This window comes from Accipiter gentilis, chromosome Z, assembly GCF_929443795.1.
Source record: "Accipiter gentilis chromosome Z, bAccGen1.1, whole genome shotgun sequence".
NCBI classification, from domain to species: Eukaryota; Metazoa; Chordata; class Aves; order Accipitriformes; family Accipitridae; genus Astur; species Astur gentilis.
The window spans coordinates 80,296,190-80,321,286 of NC_064919.1; the positions used below are offsets into that span (position 1 = coordinate 80,296,190).

The following is a 25,097-nucleotide window of genomic DNA, read 5'->3' on the forward strand; positions in this document are numbered from 1 at the left end:
GAATGCTTCGCATTTGTGAATTTGTGCGGGCTTCAATTGAGGGTCTTATCTGAAAGTTATTGTTTTGATCTACATACATCTTTGCCTTTTAAAAATTCATTTTCATCTTTGCAAAACCCATTTGGATAACAGCTACTGAATCACCTATTGTTGGCTATGTTTTCGATAGGGATAGCAATCTACCAGTTACTAAAGTCTTTCTCTTTTCCTTACAAGAATGTGTGTTATCAATTTAGACCACACACCTGAGCAGGGCTGGGAAGGAGTGGATTAACAGGAAACAAGCAGAAGCATCCAGAGTAATTTAATGTTGATCCAGAGCCCATTTAAATCAAAGGGAAGATCCTACTGTTGTAAATGAGGTTTGGAACAAAAGAAAGAAGGGAAGAGGGGGGAAGAAAGAAACACCCCCAAAGCAAGCAGAGAGGGAAAGACCTAATGCTGACATCTTCATTCCTGTCTGTGGTTGGAAGACCACCTTCTTATTAGAGGAAGGTGGCGATGCCCCGTGGACCTCCCTCCAGTAGGCTGGGAACACACCTGCCAGGCAGGCAGCATTTTATGCCTCCCAGGCTGGAGGCTCATCAATGTCTCTGATATCCCAGAAAGGCCAGTGCTTGTGAATCATTTTATCCCCTGCAAGTCCTAATGTCATCCAGATGAGACAAGTATTGGGCACAACGAGCCTCGCAGGGCCTGCTGCCAGCACAAGGACTTGGGCAATGCTCGGCAGTGGCATGGTCCCACTCCCACTTTCCCCCACCTGCCTCCACGGCTGTTGGTTTAGTTCCCAGCTCCCCTTGGACCCATAAAGAGATGTTATGGTGCCAGTTAAATCCTTTTGTCTAGAGCAAGGCTGTGTGGCTCCCAAACAGTTATGCCTCTTATCCCATTTGGAGGCAATGAATGCTGGGGTTTGGAGAGAGCAAGGAAGCCCGAGGAAGATGGTGACTGAACACTGTCACATCCCATGGGTCTCTTCACTGTCCTGCCAGATGCTTGCACGGCTACGGAGATGTGACTTGAGAAGTAAAGGCCATCTTTGGCGCCAGTATGATTCATACCTCTGTCAGGCAGCCGGGCTGCCTGGATTTCTATTCTGGGACCCAGAAGTGTGATTTATTATTTCTTTTATGGAACAAGGGGAGAGGCAGGGAACATGGTCTTATGATTTTTTATTTTTTTTTTATAGAAAGAATTAAGGAAAATGATGGTAACAGTGGGAAACTCCTGGCCCAAAGGTTGTAGATTCACCTGTCTTGGTGGCAGCAGTGGGGTGGGATCATCTACAAACCTTAGTCCCCCTCTTGCCAGAACTTGTTGCCCAAAGGAAAGAGAGTCTGAGCTATCAAGAGCCATTGGATTTTGATGGAAGAAATGACTGCAAATTAACATCTAGGTATTACACACCCATTGCTTCTTTCATCCCAAAGGACAACACATGACTTTATAAATGGTGTTTAGGTAGCATATTTAGAAAAATCATTCATATACTGGAAGGTGGCCCAGGCCTGCTGCTGGTGAGTTATGAATGTGTTCCTAACGCATTACTGTTTTTTAATAGAAGGAATGGGTATGCTGTGCCTTGCCCTGAGTTAAACAAGCTGGTCTGTGTGTTACACAAAGACATTGCATGGAGTGCATGTTTTTTAGAGAGCAGATCAACAGTGAAGAGAAAAAAAATGGGTCTGAGTTGGCACCTCCATTCTCTTACATCAGCGTCTCCAACATCAGAAGTGTAAAACAAGGCCTCAGCCTTCTGCATTAATTTGAGCAGATGGACTTGCATTGATGATGCTCCACTCTGCCCTAAACTTTGTGACTTTGGGCAAGTAACTTTAGGGCAAATTCAGCTGTGAGGCGTGAAGGGCACTTAGATGCTGGACTGTCATCAACTTTCACCAGGAATTGCCTTTGAAAATCCCCCTTTTATGTTTTTGTGTGCATCTAAAACTTAAGTCTAATGACTTTCCCATTTCCTATTTACCCTGACAGCCTGAGGGGGACAGCGACTCTCTATCTCTTTACTGACTGTCACAAGGCGTCTTTTATTAACTGAGAACTTGAGCTCATGCTGGAATCTCAATGAGAGTAAATTTTGTTGGTTAATTGATACTCTGAATTATAGTCTGTTTAATTGTTATCTATTTGTACTATGGGTTTGTCTAAGTTCCTGTTTATGTTACCTGGATATCTTGAAGACACCCTTGGGAAGTGGGGTGGTGGACTGATGGCTTCAAGTTTGACCTTCTTAATTCTGTGTTTTCCAGATTTAAGTAGATATTAAGATTTAGATGCTCAAGTATTCACAGGTTATTACTTCTCTACTGGAACCAGGAACAAGGATTGCTGTGACTTTGGCTACGAACTGGCTAAATATACTGATTAATTGCATTGTTGCTCCTTTGGCTTATCTCTTGTGTCTTGTCCCTGAGAGGGACATTCGGATGACCTAATTGCAGCCATTTGGGGTATCTGTTCTAAACCATCATTACTTAAGACAGACAGATGTCTCCCTGAGGAGCTAGTCTCTCTCCACGAACTGTAAGAGAGGTGTAGATATAAGACTACAGAGCACCTCAAAGTTTTATACTTTGACCAACACTTTGATGTAATTCAGCCAGGTCAACCCTAGCCTTTAGTTGGTAAGCTGCTGAGGGTGGGAACTTTCCTGTAAGAGGTTTGTATGCTGCTTAGCACACAGCAATTCCATGTAACATCAACAATAGCCACATTTCCAACAGTAGTAGTCTGAGAGGAAATCTGCTAGAGTTTCTAAGAGGGTGAAGAGCATGTTGCTGTTGAGGTGAGACCTGCAAACATGAAGCTGTGGCTCCACACACCCAGCTCACAGATTTGGTTGACTTCCTGAAGATGTGTCTTGCTGGAAGAGGAATATGCTACAAGTTTTGAACTGCAGTCGAACTCCCACAACTTTGTGGAAATGACAAACCCTCCTTCTGAGTACTAAAGGCTGCGATGAGCCTGAAGGGAGAAGGGGAGCGTGCAGCTGGATGTGTGTGCACATTTGTGAAGAAGGGAGGAGAGATGAGGAAAGTTTCTCCTATGAAAGAAATGATCCAATTTGAAGCAAGTCCCTCATGGGAAGAGCTGTGACAGAGGCTGCTCTGTTCCTGTTAATTTTCACAGTGCAGCTGTCAGCGGGTCTGTAAATAGTACTCCGCGAAGCCAACACTTCCTATCCACACATCAACCATTCAATTAACAGAAGAACAGAAGAAGGAAATAAAGTGCACCACAGCCTTCTATCACGGCTTTGATGTTTCCCGGCAATTTATGAAAGTGTACACAAATCTAATTACAAGCCCCACTGCTTCCCATTTACATGGAGCTCCTCAAGTTCAGAGCTGTTTATATCAAAATAATTGTTAAAAATACCTCAGCTGATCTACAGCATTGTGGCCCCCCACTCACCGGAGCCGCCACGCTGCTCCTCCCAGGGAGTTTCTGCCGACTCAGCACTTTGGTGCCAGCGTGCACACATAATAACAGCCGCTTCCCTGCCGCTCTGCAAACGAGGCGCCTGGGCTACAACTTCATCATGCCCACAAAGGCCTATTTTCCTTCTTTCCTCCACCTGCTCAGAGCTCCTTCTGCAGACTCTCACTGCTTTCCCTTCCATCCCTAATTCACCTAAATATTCCTCTGCTGTGTTGACAGGGGGTGAGAACAGCTGCTCGGCCAGTTTCTGTAATGGGACTGTGTCTGAAGGCAACTTCACAGTGCTTTGCAAAGTCATAACTGCACCGTAGGAATGCACAGCAATAATAATAGCAGTCATAAATGTGAGCAGGGATTGGTTTCTTCGATGGGGTGCCTGAGCATCCAAAGCCAGGAAAATGAGAACTGGTGCCCCATTTGCCATCAGTTTGAGAGAGGGCCACTGCACATGATGTACTGACAATGATACTTGTTTCTTGAGGTGATTTTTGACAATCTCATATTTAAGTCACTCTTACTTGGCAGGCTAAACAGGTGAAAAATTCCTCCAACTTAATTAATGACAAAAATCTCTTATGGTGTGAGTGGGTAGATAGTACATTGTATAAGGCAGGAAGAGAATCCCTTCAGCTGACTATTAACTGTGTTTGGCTGGGAATTTCAGTGCTATGGGTGGACTTCCAAAGAACATAGTGGGTGGAAGCTGAAAGTCAACCTTGTTGAAGGTGTTGTGTCATTCATATTTTCTTGATTAATAAAAAATCATTAAATACAACAATTAGAGATCTAATCGGTCTGTCGCCTAACAACATTGAGCAGTAATTGCATAATTTGCTACAGGTGGCTCGTGAGCAGAGATTTGAAGTTGGTTTTGTCATTTGTATTGATAAGAGCTACACAGAAAATGTTGAAAAGAAAGCCCCCAAGTTAACAAAGTTTTGGGTTGCAGTACATTTTTTTTTTTTTTTTTGAAGTTCAACTAAGTTGAGTCTTTCTCTGAAAGGAAGACATCTGTTCAGTATTTGTATCCAAGTCTCACATTTTCCTTTCTTTTCACAAAACCAAGGATTCCATCTGAAAAGTAATTTTCACGGAAGATGTTCAGCCAGGCATAGACAGACTTGGGATGCTATTGCCTGGATACAGAAGAAATCCTGTGGTTTGACTGAGCTACTGCAGACTTCTATAGTAAAACAAAAGAGGACTTGGCATGTGTGGTGGGGGAAGCCACCTTACAGTGTTCTGAAAGTCGTAATGGCCTTACATTTTATTAATTAAAGAAAGAGATAGAATGAATGCAGTGCTGACAATTAATGTGTTAGGAAAGTTCACAGTACACCTAATGGTTCAGGAGTCAGAGGACTCAGATGCAGGATGCCTGGTTTCTGCATCCCAGATTGCTTTAGTTGGGCACCAACACCCAGAACAGGATTCAGGTCCCCTTGCATTGGACATGAAGTTGTGTCCAATCTAAGCTGCACACTCATCAGGGAGGCAGATGCCTCCATGGCTCGTTCAGGCAATCTTAAATTACATGTCTGAATTATGTGGGAGAAATCACCATCAGACAAGAGGCCAAGTGAACAGCTTTAGTATTTGACTTGTAGGTGGCTAACGTCAGCTGGTGTAGAGTCACTCTAGATCTTTAGCTCCAGCAAGATTACTGTGGCAGCAACAAGTGCAGCAGAAGGATTTCAGGGTGGCAGGGATGTATCACTGGTGAGAAAAGGCAATTGTAGACTCTGAGGCATCTGCAGGAAGCAAGATGTTTTTAGCTTTTGTTTTTAGGCATTATGGGTCCTTTTTCATCCTGAGTTGCACTTCAGGTGAAGAACCACTATTTTGGAACTGGCAGACCATAGGAATCCAATACCTAAAATTAGCTAAAAAGCACACTTCTATTTGGGTTTTGGTTTGACAGGTTTCAAAATTTATTTCTGTAAAATAAAATTCCTCCAGAGGTATCTATTTCTCTTTATTGATTATAACAGAAGCTTAGATGACAAACACTTAGATGACAACCTCAGACATAGTTCCTTAGTTTCTGGATGTCTCAAATTAAGTGAGATGAGTCCCACCTCAGGTATTCAGTCTAATGCCATTATGGAGATCTCCATTATAATTAATGAAAGGGACATGCATGCCCAGAAGGTGATTTAGCCCATCCTAGCACACATAGATGAAGGGAAGAATGCGCAAATCTCTAGAAATCTCTCTCCCTCTCCTTTCTGTAGGAATCCTAGAAGATGTTTAGAATGGTTTACAAACTTTTAGACTGTTAAAGCTAAATCAAATGAATCACACTCTTCACTTCTTCTCGCCTCTGTGCGGAAAACAGATAACAGTACTGTTCTACCCCTTCCAGGAATTAATTCATAACAGAAATTCTGAGGTGCCCCAGTGGGTGAGATGATGGTGAAAAAGGTGCAACAGAAGTATAGCTTTTAATCCTGTGTACCTTCTGAGTAGTATAAAGGCTGCTGCGATTTTGGTATGCATGATGAAGTGTGGAGGAGAGTTTATTCTGCGTGGGTGGATGGACGAGGCTGTATCTTAGATGTGTTGTGCAGAACGACTCTTCAACATTTGGCTGTTGCCCAGATGTGAAGACATAGAGAGAAGGAGAAAACCAAGCTGAAGATGATGCCTAGGTAGGAGCATGACCGACAGGTAGAATGATAATGTTGTCCACAGTGAATGAGAATGGAGGCGGAGGAGAGAGGAGACAGGGTTTGGGAGGAAAAGTTCAAGAGCTCTGTTTTATACAGATTGAGCTTGATCTGACAGCTAGACATCCACGAGGAGATGCTGGAAAGACAGGCCAAGATTTTAGTCTGGACAAGAGTCAGTCCTGCAGTAGAGAAGTTAGATCTGCAAGCTGTCACTATAGAAGTACTAGCTGAATTTGTTGTGTTGGTGGATAAGGCTGCTAGTGACAAGGCTTGGATGAGGAATGGGTGCGAATCATGTGAAGAGACCTGCTTATGTACCCATATGGATCGGTAAGACACACAGGAGGACAAAGTAACCAAAGCTAAAAGTACAGGGCATATAATTGTTATAAATACATTCTAAATACACGCCAAATACGATGTCTCATAAAGGAGGACATGGAGGTGAAGTAAAACACTGTTGTAAGCTGATGAGTTGATAGGCAATATGATTTTAAAAGACCCCAAAAAGGTCTCTTGGTAGGTAGAGTCAGAAGGAACTTTGGGCCTGATCAAAAGTAGGGGATTTTGGGAATGTTATTTTTAAAAAGCAATTGATTTTGTGAAAATTGGAAAGCTGTAAACCAGTTTGGTGGGCCCTTAGGAGAAACAAGTGCCTCACATAAAGAAGGGGGCTTGTGACGATGGTGGTCAGGCACCTGTCCAAGGAAAGGTTAAAAAAAAAAAAAAAAAAGAAAAAAACTTTCATAAAAGAAAGTTGCCTTTTGAAACTATTAGGCAACATATGTTGTGTGAACAGGAAGTCACAGTAGAGCAATAATCCTGACAGCTGTGGAGAAACAGGAGTCTGCCGCAGGAACGAACGGCTCGAGACCTGACAAGAATGATGATGGATGCCCCGTTGGTAGTACACGAGGACAAGGCAAGAGACGTTTAAATTGGCTGAACCACAGGAACAACTTTGAGTTGGCATCACAGCCGGACAAATGAGGCCAGTTCTAATGGTGAGAGAAATAGGAGGGGGGACTGGAGGAAGATGGCAGCAATGCACCACTCCTTTCCAAGGACAAGGGCTACATCGCCATCTCACCACGAGGTGGCTGCATTTCTCTGTGAACATCCAAGCCCTGAAAGAAGCTGCACACCCTGAAGCACCATGAAAACGAGAAAGGGAACAGAGATCACTTGCAGGATTTGGCCCATCTCTTTCAAAGAGCCTTAGAAATTTTGAGGCCCTGTGGGAAAAAACTGTGTGCTCCATGTCTTGATCAATTGGCAGTCACTCGACAGGTCCTCACTAGTCTGCTGAGCCATGGGAACTGCCTGTGTGCCTGCTCGTAGCTCGTGGCAGATACAAGACGACGTCACATAACTTACCTTATAATGAAGAGGATGAAATTAATAATTTTCTACTTGCTTTTACTGTGAGCTAAGAGTAAGTACACGGACTGCTGCTGAGGTTCAGCCAGTTCACGGAAACTTGTCAACAGTGGAAACTTGATTGTGAGCCTGGGATGTGCATCTAGCAAGGGTTAAATTGTGATGCTTTTTCAGATGCCCAGATCTGGTTATTCAAGAACATTTCTATAACAGGTATTTCAGTCAAATAAGTAAACAGGAAAAATGGTCCCATAAAAAACTGACCCATGAAGTGGCTAAATTCTTTATCGTTTTGCACATTCTAAAGTCAGTTAACGTCAGCAGGATGGAACAGAAATTTGCTCCCGTGTGGTCGAGAAATGAGTGGGTGTTTCTTATCTAAAGTGTGCTGAAAGCAGGAAGGAAAAGGACTGGGGAAGGATAAGCATATTTTGGGTTTACTAGATCTAGATGAAAATCTTCAACTCTCCTTGGGTTTTGTCTGTTTTCTCCTGTCTTCCTCTCACCTCTGTCACATGAGCTTGCAAGATTTCTGGGACAAGGGCTGACTTTTTATTACACCTTTTTGTGGTACCACACCCTATGGAACTGCAATTCCTGACATCAGTTTATAGACGCTATCACTTTGGGCCAAAGTTTGAAAAAAAGTCATTAAAAGTACCTCTTTGACCTGTCTCAGGAAAGATGCCTGTAATATTCCACTAGGGGATGTCAGCATCCAGCCCAACATCTGGTTTTCTTAGAAGGAATCTTTTAGGAAGATACTCTTAAAAGTATTGTAATACTTCAAAAAACTGACACGCACGCCCCCCACCCCTCCCCATCTTTAAGGAGATTTTTTTTCAGTAGTATCACTGGTAAATATGTACCATTTTTAAACTAATTTGTCTAAGAAGGGGTTCCAAAAAATGAGATCTTGATGATTTGCTACTTTTAGAAACCTTCTCCCCTGTAAAGAATTTTCCATTTTTGTCCCTGCAAAGATCTAGAGACAATCTGCCAGGCCTACTTTAAACTTATTTGGATGAAGTCATGAATTTACATTAGAGTCTCTTACTGAGAGGGAGATTTTACACTCTTAAATATTTTTTATTGAGCTTTCCTGTATCCTTTCCAAGTTGTCGGCATGCTTCTTAGCCTTTCATGATTTACACTGTGAATAATTAGTAATAAAAATAATATACCATTATAATAAACCAAAACATGTTGGACCAGATTGTCTTTACTTGCTGACAGCGGAATGCCTTACATTCCTCTGGATCTGTGTGATGGTGTACACATACCATTTTGCACAGAAAATACATCTCCATTTCTACTTTCCTGATCTATCAAGCTCAAACTCCCATATTACTAGATATTTGTCCAAGTGGAATGATGCCTCAAATGTTTCCTGGAAGATCCAGTATTTGGTCTGACTGTCTTTCAAAAGTTGAATGTAGGGGACCACATTTATGCCTAGGTAGGCACTTTTGTAGTAGCAGTGAGAGGCACCCATCACCGTGTGATTTGTCTCCAGCCTCTAGTGCCATCATGCAAACATGCCACTTTCTGCTGAATGCTGGCAAAAAGTTCTTCACCTACAGGCAGGGACTTTTTGGGGAGAGAAAACAAAGAAGCCTTTAGACACAAGTTTCTACTGGATTCATCCCTCTGAAACTAGAAAGGTTGCACTCATGGTGAGTTTGACCCTATGTTTTTGGCATCTGTGAATGATGTGTCTTTTTTTCAGGTCTTCAAAACTGCTGGTGACAGAACGCAACACCCTTTGGGGTTCTGCACCTGTGTGAAATGACAGTGTCATCCTGGCCTTTCCACTGATGAGTTAAGCACACCCAAGGCCCTGCATGCCTGAGTTGTTATCCATCCTTCCTGGAAGATGAGTTGCAGAGTGTAGATAAATCATCCCTCCTCCTCAGTCAGGCCACAGGGCGGCAAAGGCTGGACCGATCCTCACTTGCCTGTGTTACAGAGCTACTCACCGGCATTGTCTGGCTGCCATGTAAGGCATTGATGGCTGCTTGGGCCTCCGCATGTGAAGAGTATTTCACAAATGCACACCCTGGAAGAGGAAAAAGAAGAATGTAAGAAAAGTTACATGGCTACCATGAAAGTCCATCTAGCCGAGTACCCTGTCCTCAGAACTGGCCCATAAATATGGTTGTGGAGAAAGTGTAACAAGGAAATGAGCTCCTGGTTATTGCTTTCCAAAGTCCAGTCATCAGTGGCCTGAGGAGCTCTTAAAGCAAAGCTGCATTCAGAATTACCACACTGCTTGTAATGGGCACTGAAGGACACAAACTTAGCAAGTACTTTTTGAATCCACTTATGTTTTGACCTCCACAGCTTTCCAGGGCAGAGTGTTGCACAACTTTACAATTTATTGGGTGAAAATGAATTTTCTTTTATTTGTATTGGACTTAATGCTGAATGCTCCTCCCTTTGGGGCTATGAGAAACAGTAAGGAAGCGTGTGAAAGTTATCAGAAAGCTACACATACTTGTTACAAGTAACCACAGGCCAAATGTACAGAAGGCATTCAGGTTAGTCCAAACCCACAAGGTACCTTATTGCATCACTGGTAGGGCTCCACGACAGACTGCTCAGAGCTTGTCTTGGCTCCAAGCAGCTTTGGTCTGACAAAGCACGAGGCAGTTTCTGATGAAGAAACAGGGATGGGAGAGATCTGCATGTGATGGTTACCATCTTGCCACCACCAAAATTTGAATCTTAGTCTTTCATAGCTGCACAGCCAGTACCTGTATAGGTGTTCTCCTCTGGACATCAGAGAAATGTAGGCAGTGCTTCTCTGGCCTGCATTGCCATGCAAGGAATCTCGCACTGAACTCTTACGTAAGGTTTCGGGGCCGAAAGGTGCAGTCATGAATATATGCTAGAGTGCAGAAGTGATCAACACTTCAAAGGGTCACATACACCACTAGAGTGGGGGAAGGTATTGCTAACACTCTTTAGCTACAAGCAAACTGACTCAGAGAGAGGAAGAGTAATTTCCATATGCTAAGGCAGTTTTTGGAACAGATTGGGAGAGATCTGAGAAGTTCTGGCTTCCATCCCCTTCTATTACTACCAAAGACTTTTGAGTTTTTAATCAATTTGCAAAGCCCTAGCTGTTTCCCTGAAGGGCTGCAGATCACTGTGCAGGGGATGCCAGTCCTGGCAATAGGACAGGTCTTCTTTATTCCCTTTGTAGAATCTTTAGAAAGTCCACATACCCTTATGGATCCATACAGTGCAGGGTGAAAACTGAATCATTAGAACACCCCACTTGCAAGCTAGAAGAACGAGCCCCAAAGGTCCCCAAAATCATCACTGTAAGCTGATAGAATTGAGACAAAAAAAAAAAAAAAACAACAGTGATAGCCCCTTCTAAAAATAATACACACATATGAAATTAACTTACATTAGGAGCCCTTCACTTTGCATTACCCTTTCAGCACTGTGCTCAGACTGTATTTCAGGAAAAGCACAACGATTGTTGCTAATAGTTGGATCTAATTTATAAGGAGCTGAGAGGAGACAATCGTGAGAAAATGAGATAGATAAACTTCAGCTGGAAACAATAGGGATCAATTATGACATAATCACAGCCCAGCATTCCCAGGCTCCTGAGATGCTGCGCCTTCCTCTTCATTAATCAGAGATAATCCAGAATTAGGGTGTTTAATTATTTGCAGAGATTCTTTTGTACTTTCTACCTCTAAAAAGAAGATGCTGATTAGCAAATATACAAAAGCTTTCCAGCTCCAGTCACCCATTGCATTTAGAGCAGGATTTTTGGCTGCAGTGTTGTTGTCATGTTGGAGGCTTCACTCTCTTCAGGTGAAATTCATCCCTGTGCTGAGGATTCTGACGGATCAGTGGAGCTGGATAAAGGTGGGAATGAAAGGAGTTGCAGCCATTTATGTTGTTCAATGCCTAAGATGCTAATGGGATCCCTCCTACTGCTTCTTACTCCTTCCAGTAGGTTTTGAGGTAGCATGACAAGTGAAAACTCAGCTTTTACTGGTGCGTGGTGGCAAGGCAATAGCAGAGATCCCAACATTTTAGCCCTTTTGTTTGTGTGTTCAATGGGATGGCTTCTGTACATAAGACTAAATGTGCATATAACCTCCTTCCTTCCCGTTGTCACCAGAACTGACTCCAGGACCTCACAAGCTCAGGATGTGAGTCATGCCACTCTCCTCAGAAGGATGGTGTCCCTTTGATAGGAGCAAATCTGGAGTTTGAAGGGATTTTGACACACAGAGAGATATATAACCTGTGCTGATACACGTGCTTAAGGTTTTTGTTTTTCTTTTTCCTTACTTCCAGATTATAGAGCTGCAAGGGCTGCTCTTACTATCTCGCCAGCTTGGAGGTGACTGTAGAGTCAGGGCCTATGGTTATAATTGCAGATGGTGTTAAGACTCCTCTTGTGGAATTTCTGGTACCATGGGAAATCTTTACTTTCTAAGTTACTGAAGTAGACAGTTGCTGAATAGGGGCCGGGGCGGTGGGGGGAAGAAGCTTTCCAGAGAGCAGCAATGTAGACCCTGTCGGTCCTGATAGCTTGCTGAACTGGATCCACTTCATCTTCCTTACATGAGGACTCCTTCTGAGGACTCCTGGCTGCGCACCGGTGAGCTTTACCAGGAGTGGTGCAGGAAGGGTCCTTCCTCTCCCACCTCTCTCAGGAGAGACAGGCTCTGTGTTTTCCCCTTCTGGGAGAGAAATGCTTCAGTCCCAGCTCTTCTGCCACCTGGTTACATGCTCCAGCCACCATGCCTACCCCTGAGTGACTCATGCAGGAGGTATTTCTGTAGCCCCCCTGAAGGGCATGCCTCATGGCTCAGGACATCACCCATGGCTTCAGGCAAGGTTCAGGCAGCTTTCTGGCTGTGACTGGCCTGTGGTAGCATTAAAGTCAGAAGCTGGGATGTACCTTCTGAGAGCATTGCTTGCATCGAGGTACCTGGAGGACTTAGAAGCTCACCATAGGGATGCCTGCTGGGGCTTCACGTGATGGGTTGGGTAGGATTGAAGTCTATGGGATCTGATTGCTATCTGGCACTTAGACCATCTGCTGAAATCTCAATTTAGGTAGAATTAAAGCCTTATGGGTTTTACCCAAAATAAGTAGCTCACAAGCAATGTGTGTCACATATTGGTTTCTAGCAGATGGAAGACATTACAGACTGGGAACAACTTTGTGGGAGCTGTGGCTTGCCTGACTGACTCCTAAGATAAGGGCACTAGCCTTAAGTTTTCTGTTGGATTGACTGTGTGCGTGTATGCGTGTATGTAACTGCGTGTGTGTAAATTAGGAGATTCACATTCTCAGTAAATAGCACCAGCAAATGGAAGCTGGTAATATTAACTCTGTCAAGGCTCAGTATTGATCCTGAACAGCTCAGTGAAATGCAAGCCTGCGACTGCAGCCCGCTAGCACTAATAATTAAACTGGTTAGCAATATGGAGCTGCCACTCAGATTCAGACTTATAATGAAATTGTTTAAAAAAAAAAAAAAAAAAGATAGAGCAAGTATGAATACAAGTCCATGGGTTGGATCTCCTTTGGAATCTGTTTCTTACAGATCTCAGACATTATTGCTTTTATTATTACTTTAACTCCTTTGTCATTAGATTTTGTTCTGTACAATTCCAGGTGGAGGCAGACAGACATATGTTTTTGCTTTTTGCCAATTTGCTGATTTGTTCAGTGAATGGAGTGCTTAACTGCCTACTGTTATGAAGGTTGGAACTCTTCTAGGCTAACCTAGCCTACCACTTTCCAGTGGGGCAGCCCCCGTCTTTGGGCGTCATGAAACTAAAGCGGCCATACAATTGAAGAAAGGTGCCCACAGTTTATTTTCAGTCATCTATATCAGGAAGGCTGAACTTTGCTGACGTATATCAAACAGCTGCCCTGTAATGCTGGTGTGAAGTCTTTTTTGGCTGCCAGTGATCTTATGGAATAGCAATATCTTTCTCCAGTGTATCACTGTGATTTGGATTTTTTGCCTCCCTGTTGCAAAAATATGCTGGTTGATGTTGTCACATGTCAAAATATCCAATGAGATATGAACTGTGTCAGCAGGACTGGTCTCTTCTCTGGTGCTGCACATTCCAGCACAATTTATGATATATTATACGCAGATCAATATTTAATGGACGCATTATACTGTCAAGAGAAGAGGGCTTCCTATTCAAATTGAAGTTACTTTGTCTAGAGACTGACAGGGAAAAAAATGACCCTCCTATTGAAGAGAGAAGCCTCATTCTTACACCTGAGCTGTGGCAGAGGATCCTTTGTGCTGTCCAGGTAACAAGTGATGCCAAAAAGTGGCAGAAGGAGGTAAGACACCTAGTTTTGCAATGAAGCATTTGTACGTTTCAAACAGTAAATGTCCACTGAGTGTAATATTTAAATCAGCACCTGTACCCTTGCAATTGCGATCGCTGGCCAGTGTGTATCTATGCAAACACCAAGTGAAAAAGAGGAAGACCTGGGGCTGGTGGGTGAGAAATAAGCAGAGATGATGGTGAAGCCGGTGAGTCAAGATGTAAAGTAGCAACCTTGTCTTTGTTTAAAGAAAGAATTGGCCTGTTCAGCTGGGTTGGGAGAACACATCATGAGTGAATGTAAAGGCCCAGCGTTCAGAGGGGAAGCTCTGCCCTGCAAGCAAACAACAGTAGGCACCAGTTTGCACGTGGCAAGACAAAGCTCATCAGGGGCATGTGTTTTTAACTGCAATCAGCTTTTTCCTGTCATGCGTAACCAGACAGTGACCAGCAAAGTAATGGCCTCCCTTGGCAAATGTGACCCCTCCTAATGTAAGAGAGGCTGTCCTGGCGGCTACATAGTGACTTTGTCACACCAGAAGATGATATATACACTGAGACTGGATCTAGCTTGGCACAAGCCATTACTTTACCTTTGCTGTTGCCATCAGGTCCCCGTAGGATTGTGCACTCCTCGATGTTGCCAAATGCCTCGAATAGCCTGCGCACATCATCTTCTGACTGCTGCTTATTGAGCATGCCCACAAAGAGTTTTCTGTCTTCTGGAACAAAATAAAGAGATGCTTACCATATTTCGGGAGGAATGTGAAAGCCAAGATGGCTCAGTATCACATGCAAAACAAACGGTGATTTCATTGAGGTGACATATTTCAGAAGCTGCTAGTCTTCTCAGGTGGCTGGCTCGAAAAACCTTAATAGTATCTGACTTTCAATGAGTACTTGAAAATAATTTGGCAATTTAAAAAACTAACCAACCAACCAACCAAAAACCCAGAAGGTTTGGCTATGTATAAAATCTTTAACTGCTTCTCAAAATCTAGGCACCGAAGTCTTCCAAATCAGCTTTTTTTGATCAAGTTTTGCAGTCAGCTTGCAGTGACTGAAATGACAACATTGCTTAGACTGCTATCCAAGAGGAATATGGATAAAGAGAGCGTATAGAAATAAAGTCCAGATGAAAAATAACATAAGTTAGTAGCCCTTGCAATCCTAAACAAGTTGCAGGAAAAAAATGTTTAACATCGTAAGTTGTTTTAAATCAAGCTATAATGGAAGCCACAGCCTGTAAATGGAGATTTGTTATTCATACCCACTCACAAACACAAACCTACAAGTTTGGATGAGTTTTTAAATATATTTTTAAAGTTCATTTGAAATAAGCCCAAAGTTTTTGAAACATAAGGTTAACTTGTATGATTACTAATATCTGAGATGATAGCTCAAGCAGGTGGTATTTCATGTCAAAGCAGGACATGGTCTGCTAGTAGAAAATTGTATTTTGAATGAGGAAGGCTATTTATACTTGGCCTTACACCAAGTATGGGGATCTTCATTCCAGAATGAAACACCTGCAGAAAATGGTGGTGAAAACAGACCAAACTAATGATTGCTGAGTTGGTAGAAAGATCTCAGAGGGCATTGAGTGATGCCGCTAGATCAGGTTTATGTTCAGAGGCCAGCACCATTATACCAAGAAAAAAAGAAATGTACATAGTTTACATTGGGTATATAAACAGGCCATTTGCACGTGATTCATAAATGTCTTATGCATTAAACACTATGTAAATGTGTGAACCAAGAAGTTTTTTCAGAGAAGTTTACAGAGCAGATGTAACCAATTTGAATAAATATATGTTAATAAATAAATAAATAGTTTGGGTTTTAATTTATTTATTTTTAATGCACATGTTAACGTAAAACTGAACAAAATATTGGTTTGCAACAACCCCTTTCTGGCTGCCTAATTGGAAGATTTATGTCACTTTCATTCACCAAGAAGTCATTGGTGTAGGCAACCTGTTCTGCTTCAACCAGTGTTTGATCAAAATTCCCCTCTCCAAGATGCACCTGCAAATTGGCAAATTAGCCTTGGATGTAAATAATTTTTCAGGCAGTGGATATTGAGTGAGGATATTAGGAGCTTTCAATCCTGCAGTCAAGTTATCCACATGAATGAAAAATGTACTGCCCACAGAAAACGAGGAGTTATGTTGCCTTCAGTTAGGCTGCTGAAATGGCAGGAAAAGTAAGTTGAGGAGGGTACATGTGGATTTCTGATAGGGGAGAAAAACAGGAATATCTTTCTGGTAGACATGTTAAAGCAAGAAATATGCCTACTTTATACTGAAATTGAATAAGCAAAGGGACTTTTGGAGGTCTTTGCTGGCAACACAAAGTTCAGGCTTTAATGATGCACAAAGCCCTAACTAACACCGTGTAGGTTGTGCCCATGTCAAGAGAAGGTGCTTTGGACATCTGAAAAGGTTTGTTTTCTTGATGGCCAAACTGACCCGCAAAAGAGACTCTCAGAGGTGAGGTAAGCCTTAGAGAGGCAGCTACTGAAGTTGAGTGTGTGCTCTGTAGGGCATCTTTCAGTCTAGGGCTAGACAAAGCCTTGGTGAAAGAGCCCAGTCCAAGCTCCAATGGTTGTCCAGATATTGGAGGAAAACCCACCCAGTGAATGAGACCAGCTGTCCTGGAAGATGGCAGATATTTTAGGAAAGGGGCAGAGCAGTGGGAATGAACTGGGAACACCACTGGCAAAAAGCTTTGTGTCTAGTAAATTCTTCCAGCACAGAGGAAGCATCTGTTATATTGTACTTTACACAGTTTCCCCTGTTTCAAATAAGCTGCATCAGCAAAAGTGCTCCTATAGCTGTGTAACTGTATTTTCACCAGGCTTTTTGCTAATATAAATATATCATTAAAAAAAAATCACATCCCTCCTCTGTCAGCAAAACTCTCTAGTGTGGAACTGGCCTGAAACTGCCTTGTCTGGTTTAGTTTATGAAAAGCTAAAAGCAGGTGTTTTAGGAACCACTTGATTTTATATTCTATTTTATTTTATTTTAATTTTTATTTATTTATTTATTTTAGCCCCCCTTTCTGTATCTCTGCAGGACACTAGGTGTAGTGATGCCTGTCCCTAGAGCTGACTGGCTGGCAGAAGTGGTGCTTTGGTGAGCTGCCCACAAGGTGGCCATCAGACCACCAGGAACAAGCTCTGCCAAAGGTGAGGACCGCCTTTCCCAGGAGCTGCTGGTCCAGCTGCTCCAGGGCAGGTGGCATGAAGGGGCTCCCCATAGCCAGCCAGAGCTCAGCACTGCCTGGACATCACCTTCAGCCCTGTCTTCAAATCAGCGCCCTGTCTACCTCCTGAAAAACTGTGCCTTGGGTTGTCAAGGGAGTCATTTGTCACATCTGCCGCCTCAGAAATCTACACAATCACACACTCAGCTGATAAAAAAATGAGTCAGTTTAACAAGCTTTTTTCTCTGAGAGGTTCTTCTAACAAAGTGCTGCATTTACCTTTCATGTCCCAGCCCTGACAGGGAGCTCAGCAGTGTGTTTTAGCAATGCCCCTCGCACATCTCAGCTGGGAAGAAAAAGGGAAGGGTCCAGCAGCTGGGACCATTAAGTATGTTCCAGGTCTTCACTAATGAGTTTATCCTGTAATGGGCTTGTATGAGCCTCTTTCTTACACTCTGAGTGCTCCCATACACTGCTTTTCCAGGTCCCAGACAAAAAGCTGACATGACACACAGGGGCAAATACTTCTGCTTTATAAATATGTCTGAACAAGGCCATGAGACTACCAGAATAAAATGAAGAGAGGATGTACTGGTGTCAGTGGGATGTGTCTGAGCATGTGTGCACACTGCAGGTGCTCCCCACCAGGCTTTGCCACTGCCCTTAAATGAGAATGGAGGGCAGTACCTTGCTGTACCATTACTCAGGCCACTCTACATCCTACAGAACCAGAGGTTTAGGCTGTACACAAACCTGGAGCAGTCCCCAGATCAAGCTGTCCCTAAGCTCTGCCTGTCTGTGGGTGTGTAGGGTCCATCCCTAACACCCATACCACCCCGCTGAGTCCCATGCTTCCTCCTTTTTCAGAGAGATGCTATCCCAAATCTAGGCATTTCAGGACCCACATCTGAATTTCAGAGCACTGGGTAAACTCAGTCCCCCGTGACCTCCATTATCAAGCTCAATGCTCTCACCCGCATTTCAGATTGTGGGACTGAGGGGTAAAATCCCCTTCAAACCAGGTCCCCTAAGACCTGGGATGTGGGAGCAGCTTGGAACACCTGGCTGTTTGTTTTCAAGAGTGAATGTTAGAATTTGCTGTGCTGCATGTTTGCCAAGCCTTTGAAGAACTAGTTTTACAAGGTCAGGTTGGAGGATGGCCTTGTGTAGGCCTGGGAAGATGTGGCTGAAGACAGTCACAAGTATGTGTATGGAATGTTTTTATCTTTAACTGATTTGAGGACTGGCAAACATCCCAGCTGAGCCAGATATGTGCTCCTGTGTTAGTAGTATTGGCTGTATGCCGTTAGTTCTTTCTAGATCTTTGATGAAACATATATAAGTTTGATCCTTTTGTGAAATAAAGGGAATCTTGCACAGAGAGCTTGAGCGCTTAATTCAGTCGCCGCACTGGGCCCCAGGGCAAGGTGAATGAACAGTCAAGCAAGACAGAAATACCACTGTCAAGGGCCAGAAGAGATGGACAAAAAGAGGCTGGGCACGAGCCCATCATCTGGGATGCCCCCAACATGAGCTGTGGGCATGACCATGTTCTCCAGCCTAAGCTGGGCCATAGCCATGGGAGGTGAGTGGTACCATCCTGTCTTACACAACAGAGGTGGGCAGCCATGAGGAGCAGCCTCTATCTCCTCCCTATGAGGCAAATCAAGACAGTGAGCTTACTTAACAGATCTAAGGATAGGTGTGATGAAAACCTATTCTATGCAGCTTCCTCAAGGCCACACATGGCCGTGCACCAAGTACTGATGCACATCTGAGCATCTCCTCTTTGCTTTGGTCAGGAACAGCCCGTCCAAATTTCTGTCTATTAACACACCAAAGTGACAGTTTCCCTTTCTCTCTCATACCCAAATACTACAGGTTAGTGAATAAACCTCACTAACCTCACTGTGGAGGCAGCTCTTAACAACAGCAGTCTGAGCAGTGACACTGCCCCGCAGTGTGGGGGCTGAATGTGGTGTCCATGTAAGCCTCTTCTCCCCACATATTTGTTTTCCCTCATTAGTGTTCACCCCATTATCAGTCTTTCCCAAAACCTGAGTCCATCATGCCTGCTAGGCCCATGGAAATAACCATGGATAGCTATTTCTCTGTGCTGTGGTGCCCAGGAGAGCAGAGGAGGTTTTTGCTGGTGCACCACGAGGTCCTTGCCATGAGCACCCTGAGGCACTCTGATAATACTGAAAATTAAGTTCACCCTGAGCCTACCCCATTTTGCCATTAAAAAAACAACCACAGCAACAACAGGAGCCAGCACCCCCTATTCCTCGCAGGAGGACTGGTAGGGAGAGAAAGGCCACAGCAATGGCAAAACAGAATTCCCTGAGATATCCCCTTGGTGACATTTCCAATATCCCTGTGAAACCAGGCTTCCCTCTTCCTGACCACTCTGCCAGCAACAGAGGCTTGTGTCTGTTAGGAAAAGCTGGCTGCAAGGCACAGTGGTAAAGAAACGTAAGTTGTCAGATAAATATACAGCATCTATAAATCTCCCCGGCTGTGTTTATACAGAGCCTTGGCACCTTCTCCAGTGCAAATAGGGGTTAAATTATTCCCTGTTCTATTTGTATTTAAATGTTATGTTTCTATGATAAGTGTAAGGCAGAGGTGTCAGACGGGCCTGGGCGAAAGAGACGACACGTGTGAAAGGTGAAATAATAGAGCATTGCAAACCAAGTGGTGAGAGGAGATGGGAAGGGGGGACATGGGAGTGAGGGGGAGTAGGGGGAGGACGGGCACTAATTAAAGAGACAGAAGAGACAATGAGATGCAGGATGTTTGACCCTCTGTGAAGCAAGAGGACAAGAACAAGAATCACAGCAATTGTGGAGGGACTGGGGGAAAATTAGGGTCACTCACAGAGAGACATGACACAGGTTTGTGTTTATCCAGATAGCTCTTGCTAATGTATGTGCGTGCGTGGGGGTACATTTAGATAAGAGTATATAAATACACTTGTGTTCTCGTATTCCTCATGCAAAACAAAGAGGTTGAATCCCTGTATCAGGAAAGCGTAAGCCAGCTTTACCATCTAGAACATCACACCCAAGGCCTTGGAAATAAAGACGGACAGATCTACCACCTTCGTGGCCCAGGCTAATCAGGAGGGTGAACCAGAAGATCACTATGGTCCCTTCTAGCCATGAAACCCCTTATTCTAAAACCTATGAGCCTCCCTGTTTCATCACGAGTTCATTGCCAGGGCATCACACACGGATAGAGTATGTGCTTCTTCATGCAAGGACAAAACTAACATTTGCATATTTCTGTATGGGAACAACCATCTTCTGTATGTGCATGGTATTCACCAGAGCAGCTCTCTGATGTTACTCAATGTCTTTGGCTTTCTAAGCATCAGGACCAGGTTGCTGTACGGCTTTGTTTCAGAAACCAGATGCTAATTAATTCCATTATTTATATAGCTAATAATTATTTGTCCCTGCTGTTATTCCCCTTCTCCCCAAACATTGCTTGCACACACAGCGAGGGACCAGCTGCAGTGCCTCAGTCAAGGCTCCAGGAAGGCCTTTAAGCTTATCTCCTTGGCACCATGACAGAACAAACGAGCAGCCCAGAGAAGTTTTCTGTGCAGGTGTGGGTAAGAAGAAAATGCCAGTGCATAGGACCAAGTGGCACATCTACCAGAGAGGATGCAAGAGGCAGGGCAGATCTTCCTTGCCCACTCTGCTGACTGATCCTCGGCAGAGAGGGGAGAGGAGGCGATGTTGAGGGTGTCCATCATAAAATCATACAGAATCATAGAATGGTTTTGGTTGGAAGGGACCTTTAAATGCTATCTAGTCCAACCACCCTGCAATGAGCAGGGAGATCTTCAACTAGATCAGGTTGCTCATAGCCCGGTATGACCTGACCTTGAATGCTTGCAGGGATGGGGCACCTACCATCTGTCTGGACAGCCTGTTCCAGTGTTTTGCCACCCTCACGGTAAAGAATTTCTTCCTTATATGTAGTTTGAATCTACCCTCTTTTAGTTTGAAACCATTACCCCTTGTCTTATTGCAACAGGCCCTACTAAACAGTCTGTCCCCATCTTTCCTGTAGGCCCCCTTTACGTACTGGAAGGCTGCTAGAAGGTCTCCCTGGAACTGTCTCTTCTCCAGGCTGAACAACCCCAACTCTCTCAGCCTTTCCTTATAGGAGAGGTGTTCCAGCCCTCTGATCATCTTCATGGCCCTCCTCTGGACTCGGTCCAACAGGTCTATGTCCTTCATATGTTGGGGGTCCCAAAGCTGGATGCAGTACTCCAGGTGGGGTCTTACAAGAGTAGAATAGAGGGGGAGAATCACCTCCCTTGATCTGCTGGCTACGCTTCTTTTGATACAGCCCAGGACATGGCTGGCCTTCTGGGCTGCGAGTGCTCATTGCTGGCTCTTGTCCATCTTTCCATCCACCAGTAGCCCCAAGTCCATGCAGTGGCATCAAGAATCTGCCAACATCACAGTGGTGAAAAAGAGCTATAAATCTGGGGTTTTTTTAAAGACAATCATGGACAAGGGATCCTCCTCAGGCCAAAGAAGAAAGGAGGAGCTATAGAGCAAAGGGGTGAGCCACAGGGGCCCTGAACATTATGGAAGTTTGGACTGAGCTCTGAACTTAAATCTGCAAGCTCAAATCAGCTCCCCTCTCGAGCTGGAGTGCCCCATCACTCCCCTCAACCTGTGCTAATCAGGTGGATCAATAGGCTAAAAGCAGGGCATTTCCTGAGGCCTGGGCTGCACACTCCTATTGCCATTTTCACAGCAGTCCTACAGCTCTGTGATGATGATTACAGCCCTTTCCACAGGGGAAGCGATTACGAATTCTGTTGTAGCTAATTGTAAATTAGCTAATTATCTTCTCCATGGTACCTTGCTGGAAAATACATGAACCTTGCAAAATGGAGGTGTTTCAAAAATTAGGATGGGGGAAAAAACCAACAACAACAACCAAAAGCCCAACCCACTCTGGAAACAACAGAAACCTACCGCTACCTAACTCCAAACAATAACAACCAAACCCTCCTTCCACCTGCACAGACTCCTATTTCCCCCCTTTTCACTCCTCCTCCCCACATCAAACAACACCCACAAGGGGCTAATTCTGCTGCAGGCTTTAAAATGTTTGCTGAGTTCACCTGTTCCTTGCAGCTGGGTGTTGTGGGGCATCCCTAATCACATCTTAGCAGGAGTGATTTCTTTGTGCTGATCTCTTCCCCTCCTCCCTCCCTGGTTTGGTTTTACTTAACAGATTCTTTATATCCCATACGTTAGCAGATATGATTGCACAGCTGCTGGTCTCTGACTGCTGGAGACAGAGGCTTTGAGACACCCAGGCTAGAGAGAATAACATCTAATCTGAACAGCTGTGTGATGGGGACAAGCACAAATTAATATAAGCCCAGGTGTGGGAGCATAATTCTCCTGCACAAAGAAGGAATCTTCATCCCTCAGGTGCGTTACTCTTCACTGTTGCATCTGAAAAACTTATTTGGGAGGATTTCTCTTATTTAATTGCTTGGCTGCACTCTGAGCCTTGACTTGGTGATGGATCCTGTATACAGAGTGAAAGAACAGCTGTACGAGAGACAGCAGGTCTGTCTGACTTGGTGTGCTACCTCCGGCAATAGTCAGTTGTGGATGTCTAGGAAAGAGTACAAGAACAGGGGGAACAATTTTGTTAATCCCCCCAAATATTCTCCTAGACTTCAGTGTTCTGCAGTTTAGGGACTTCTGGAGTCTGCAGTGTTTTTTTCCATATGCAATAGTTTTTGAAGTGTCTTTCTTTGATGTAATTGTTCAGTGGGCTTTTGAACCTGTGCAAACTGTAAGCATCCACCACATCCTGCAGCAAGATGTTCTGCAGCTTAATCATACATTGTGTTAGGAACCTCTTCCTTCTGTTTATTCTGAACATGCCACAAACTATTTTCAATAGGAAGGCCCTAGATCTTGTTTTAGAAAAGAGTGGAAATCACTTCTCATCCAGTTACGTAAGAGTGGACCGATGAGGATATGCAAGAGCTTGGCCAAAGCTCCTGTCTGTAGATTTCAAACTGGTATTTGGGACTCCTGGGTCCCACCTCAAGCCATGCTTGAGATATTGTAGAAGGCAAAATGATTTTTCCCTTAGAGTGATTTGTTATTTCTGGTACCAGAGAGATGGATGACTGTGTAGTTACTGTTACTAAACCATAGAATCATAGAATGGTTTGGGTTGGAAGGAACCTTAAACATCATCTAGTTCCAACCCCCTGCCATGGGCAGGGACACCTTCCACTAGACCAGGTGGCTCAAAGCCCCATCCCACCTGGCCTTGAACACTTCCAGGGATGGGGCATCCACAGCCTCTCTGGGCAACCTGTTCCAGTGCCTCACCATCCTCACGGTGAAGAATTTCTTCCCTACATCTAACCTAAGTCTACCTTCTTTCAGTTTAAAGCCATTACCCCTTGTCCTATCACTACATGTCCTTGTAAAAAGTCCCTCTCCAGCTTTCCTGTAGGCCCCCTTTAGGTACTGGAAGGCTGCTAGAAGGTCTCCCTGGAACTGTCTCTTCTCCAGGCTGAACAGCCCCAACTCTCTCAGCCTGTCTTCACAGGAGAGGTCCTCCAGCCCCTTGATCACCTTCATGGCCCTCCTCTGGACTCAATCCAACAGGTCCATATCATTCTTATGCTGGGGGTCTCAAAGCTGGATGTAGTACTCCAGGTGGGGTCTCATAAGAGTGTAGATACTTACAATACATCTCTGCTGAGGACAGAAGCCTCAGTGGAAATGTGGGCTACATAAATTACCCAGTGCAAAAGGCAGCCTCAGTTTCCCATATGCAAAACAAATAATTGGTTCTTGTGCCAGGCAAAATCAGGCATTGCTGAGCTCCCTCAGGGTTTACCAAAAGCCAGGAATACAGGAGCTCTGGCAGTAATAATGAAAGGCACCTGGCAGGCTGGCACTCAGATCTGTGGCTGAACCCTCTGATGGATTCTATGAGATTTAAGTGGCTGGAGCTTCCCTGACCTGTTTTGCATGAAAGAGGAGTCCATGGTGGGGAGTAAATCAAGGCAGGGTTTGGTTCTGAATGAAAAGCCCTGCTTTTGCAAATGACAATGACTGTGGATCTTGGAGTCATCTTACAGGGAGACATTTTCATGTCCTGCAGCAGTGTGAACCCTAAAGACAGTGCCACAGTGATCTGCTGTTGGCCCTATGAGCAACTGGAAAGAAATTTAACATGTTGCCAACTGGTGAACCCAAAGTCTAAGATTATGTTTTTAAATTAAATATGTCTGGGCCTGTTCTCTACTTTTGGGGTTCTCATCCATACAACAGTCTTATCCTCCTGAGCAGAGAGAGCTGCTTGACAGGGAACTGGAAGTTCCTCGGCTGCTAGCTAAACCATATCCAGAAATGGTTTGGGAGAGCCAGCATATGAGCAGGATGGATAAGGTGCAGAGCTAGGACAAAAAATGGAAGGAGATGGAGAAGACAGTTCAAACCAGGAGCATGAATGCTGTTTGGGCTTGGCTGGCCTGTGCTCCTGTGGCAAGACCTGCTGTCTACCTGTACTGATGTGAAATCCAACCTTAAACCTACAGCCTCATCTAGACAGTTAAGATGAAAGCACATTCAGGCTTCCTCTGTGCAGATAGGTTATGGACAAAACTTGGGCAACAGGCCAAGCAAACCCTGCCATGAAGACATAGCCTAAATGATTCTTTTAACAGCAGACTCTTCTTGTACAGCTGAGAATATTATAACCCCAAGACAAATATCAGTAGTTCTGACTTGCTGAACAGCGCCGTCACAACTGTCCATTGCCAAGAGATGCTATTCCCTTTGCAGATCTTAAATGACAGGTTTTATGGTGTTTGATATTGAGCTGGGAAAACAATTTGCAATGACCCACTTTATTAGTAGCCCTTGCTTAGGAAAGCTGGTGGTGAGAGCAGTCTAAAACCTGCTGGCATGCAAAGCACAAAGACTCTGCCTGATTTCTGCCTGGCAGATCATGATT

The 25,097-nt window shown here is 44.2% G+C and overlaps 1 protein-coding gene across 12 annotated transcripts in view; it reads right to left on the reverse strand.

The window, feature by feature from the left end:
• Positions 1-25,097, reverse strand: part of CELF4 (CUGBP Elav-like family member 4) — a 718,598-nt gene that overhangs the window by 92,418 nt on the left and 601,083 nt on the right. For 8 of the 12 annotated variants that reach the window (XR_007505106.1, XM_049795650.1, XM_049795648.1 and 5 more), the window contains exons 4-5: positions 14,447-14,575; positions 9,494-9,573 (exon numbers count right to left, since the gene is read on the reverse strand). Coding sequence is in view for 11 of the 12 variants with exons in the window: in XM_049795650.1 (XP_049651607.1) it covers positions 9,494-9,573; positions 14,447-14,575 (209 nt within the window). In the remaining variant the exon portion in view is untranslated. The remainder of the gene's footprint in view (positions 1-9,493; positions 9,574-14,446; positions 14,576-25,097) is intronic. The other 4 variants (XM_049795649.1, XM_049795645.1, XM_049795647.1 and 1 more) reach the window with 1 other exon arrangement.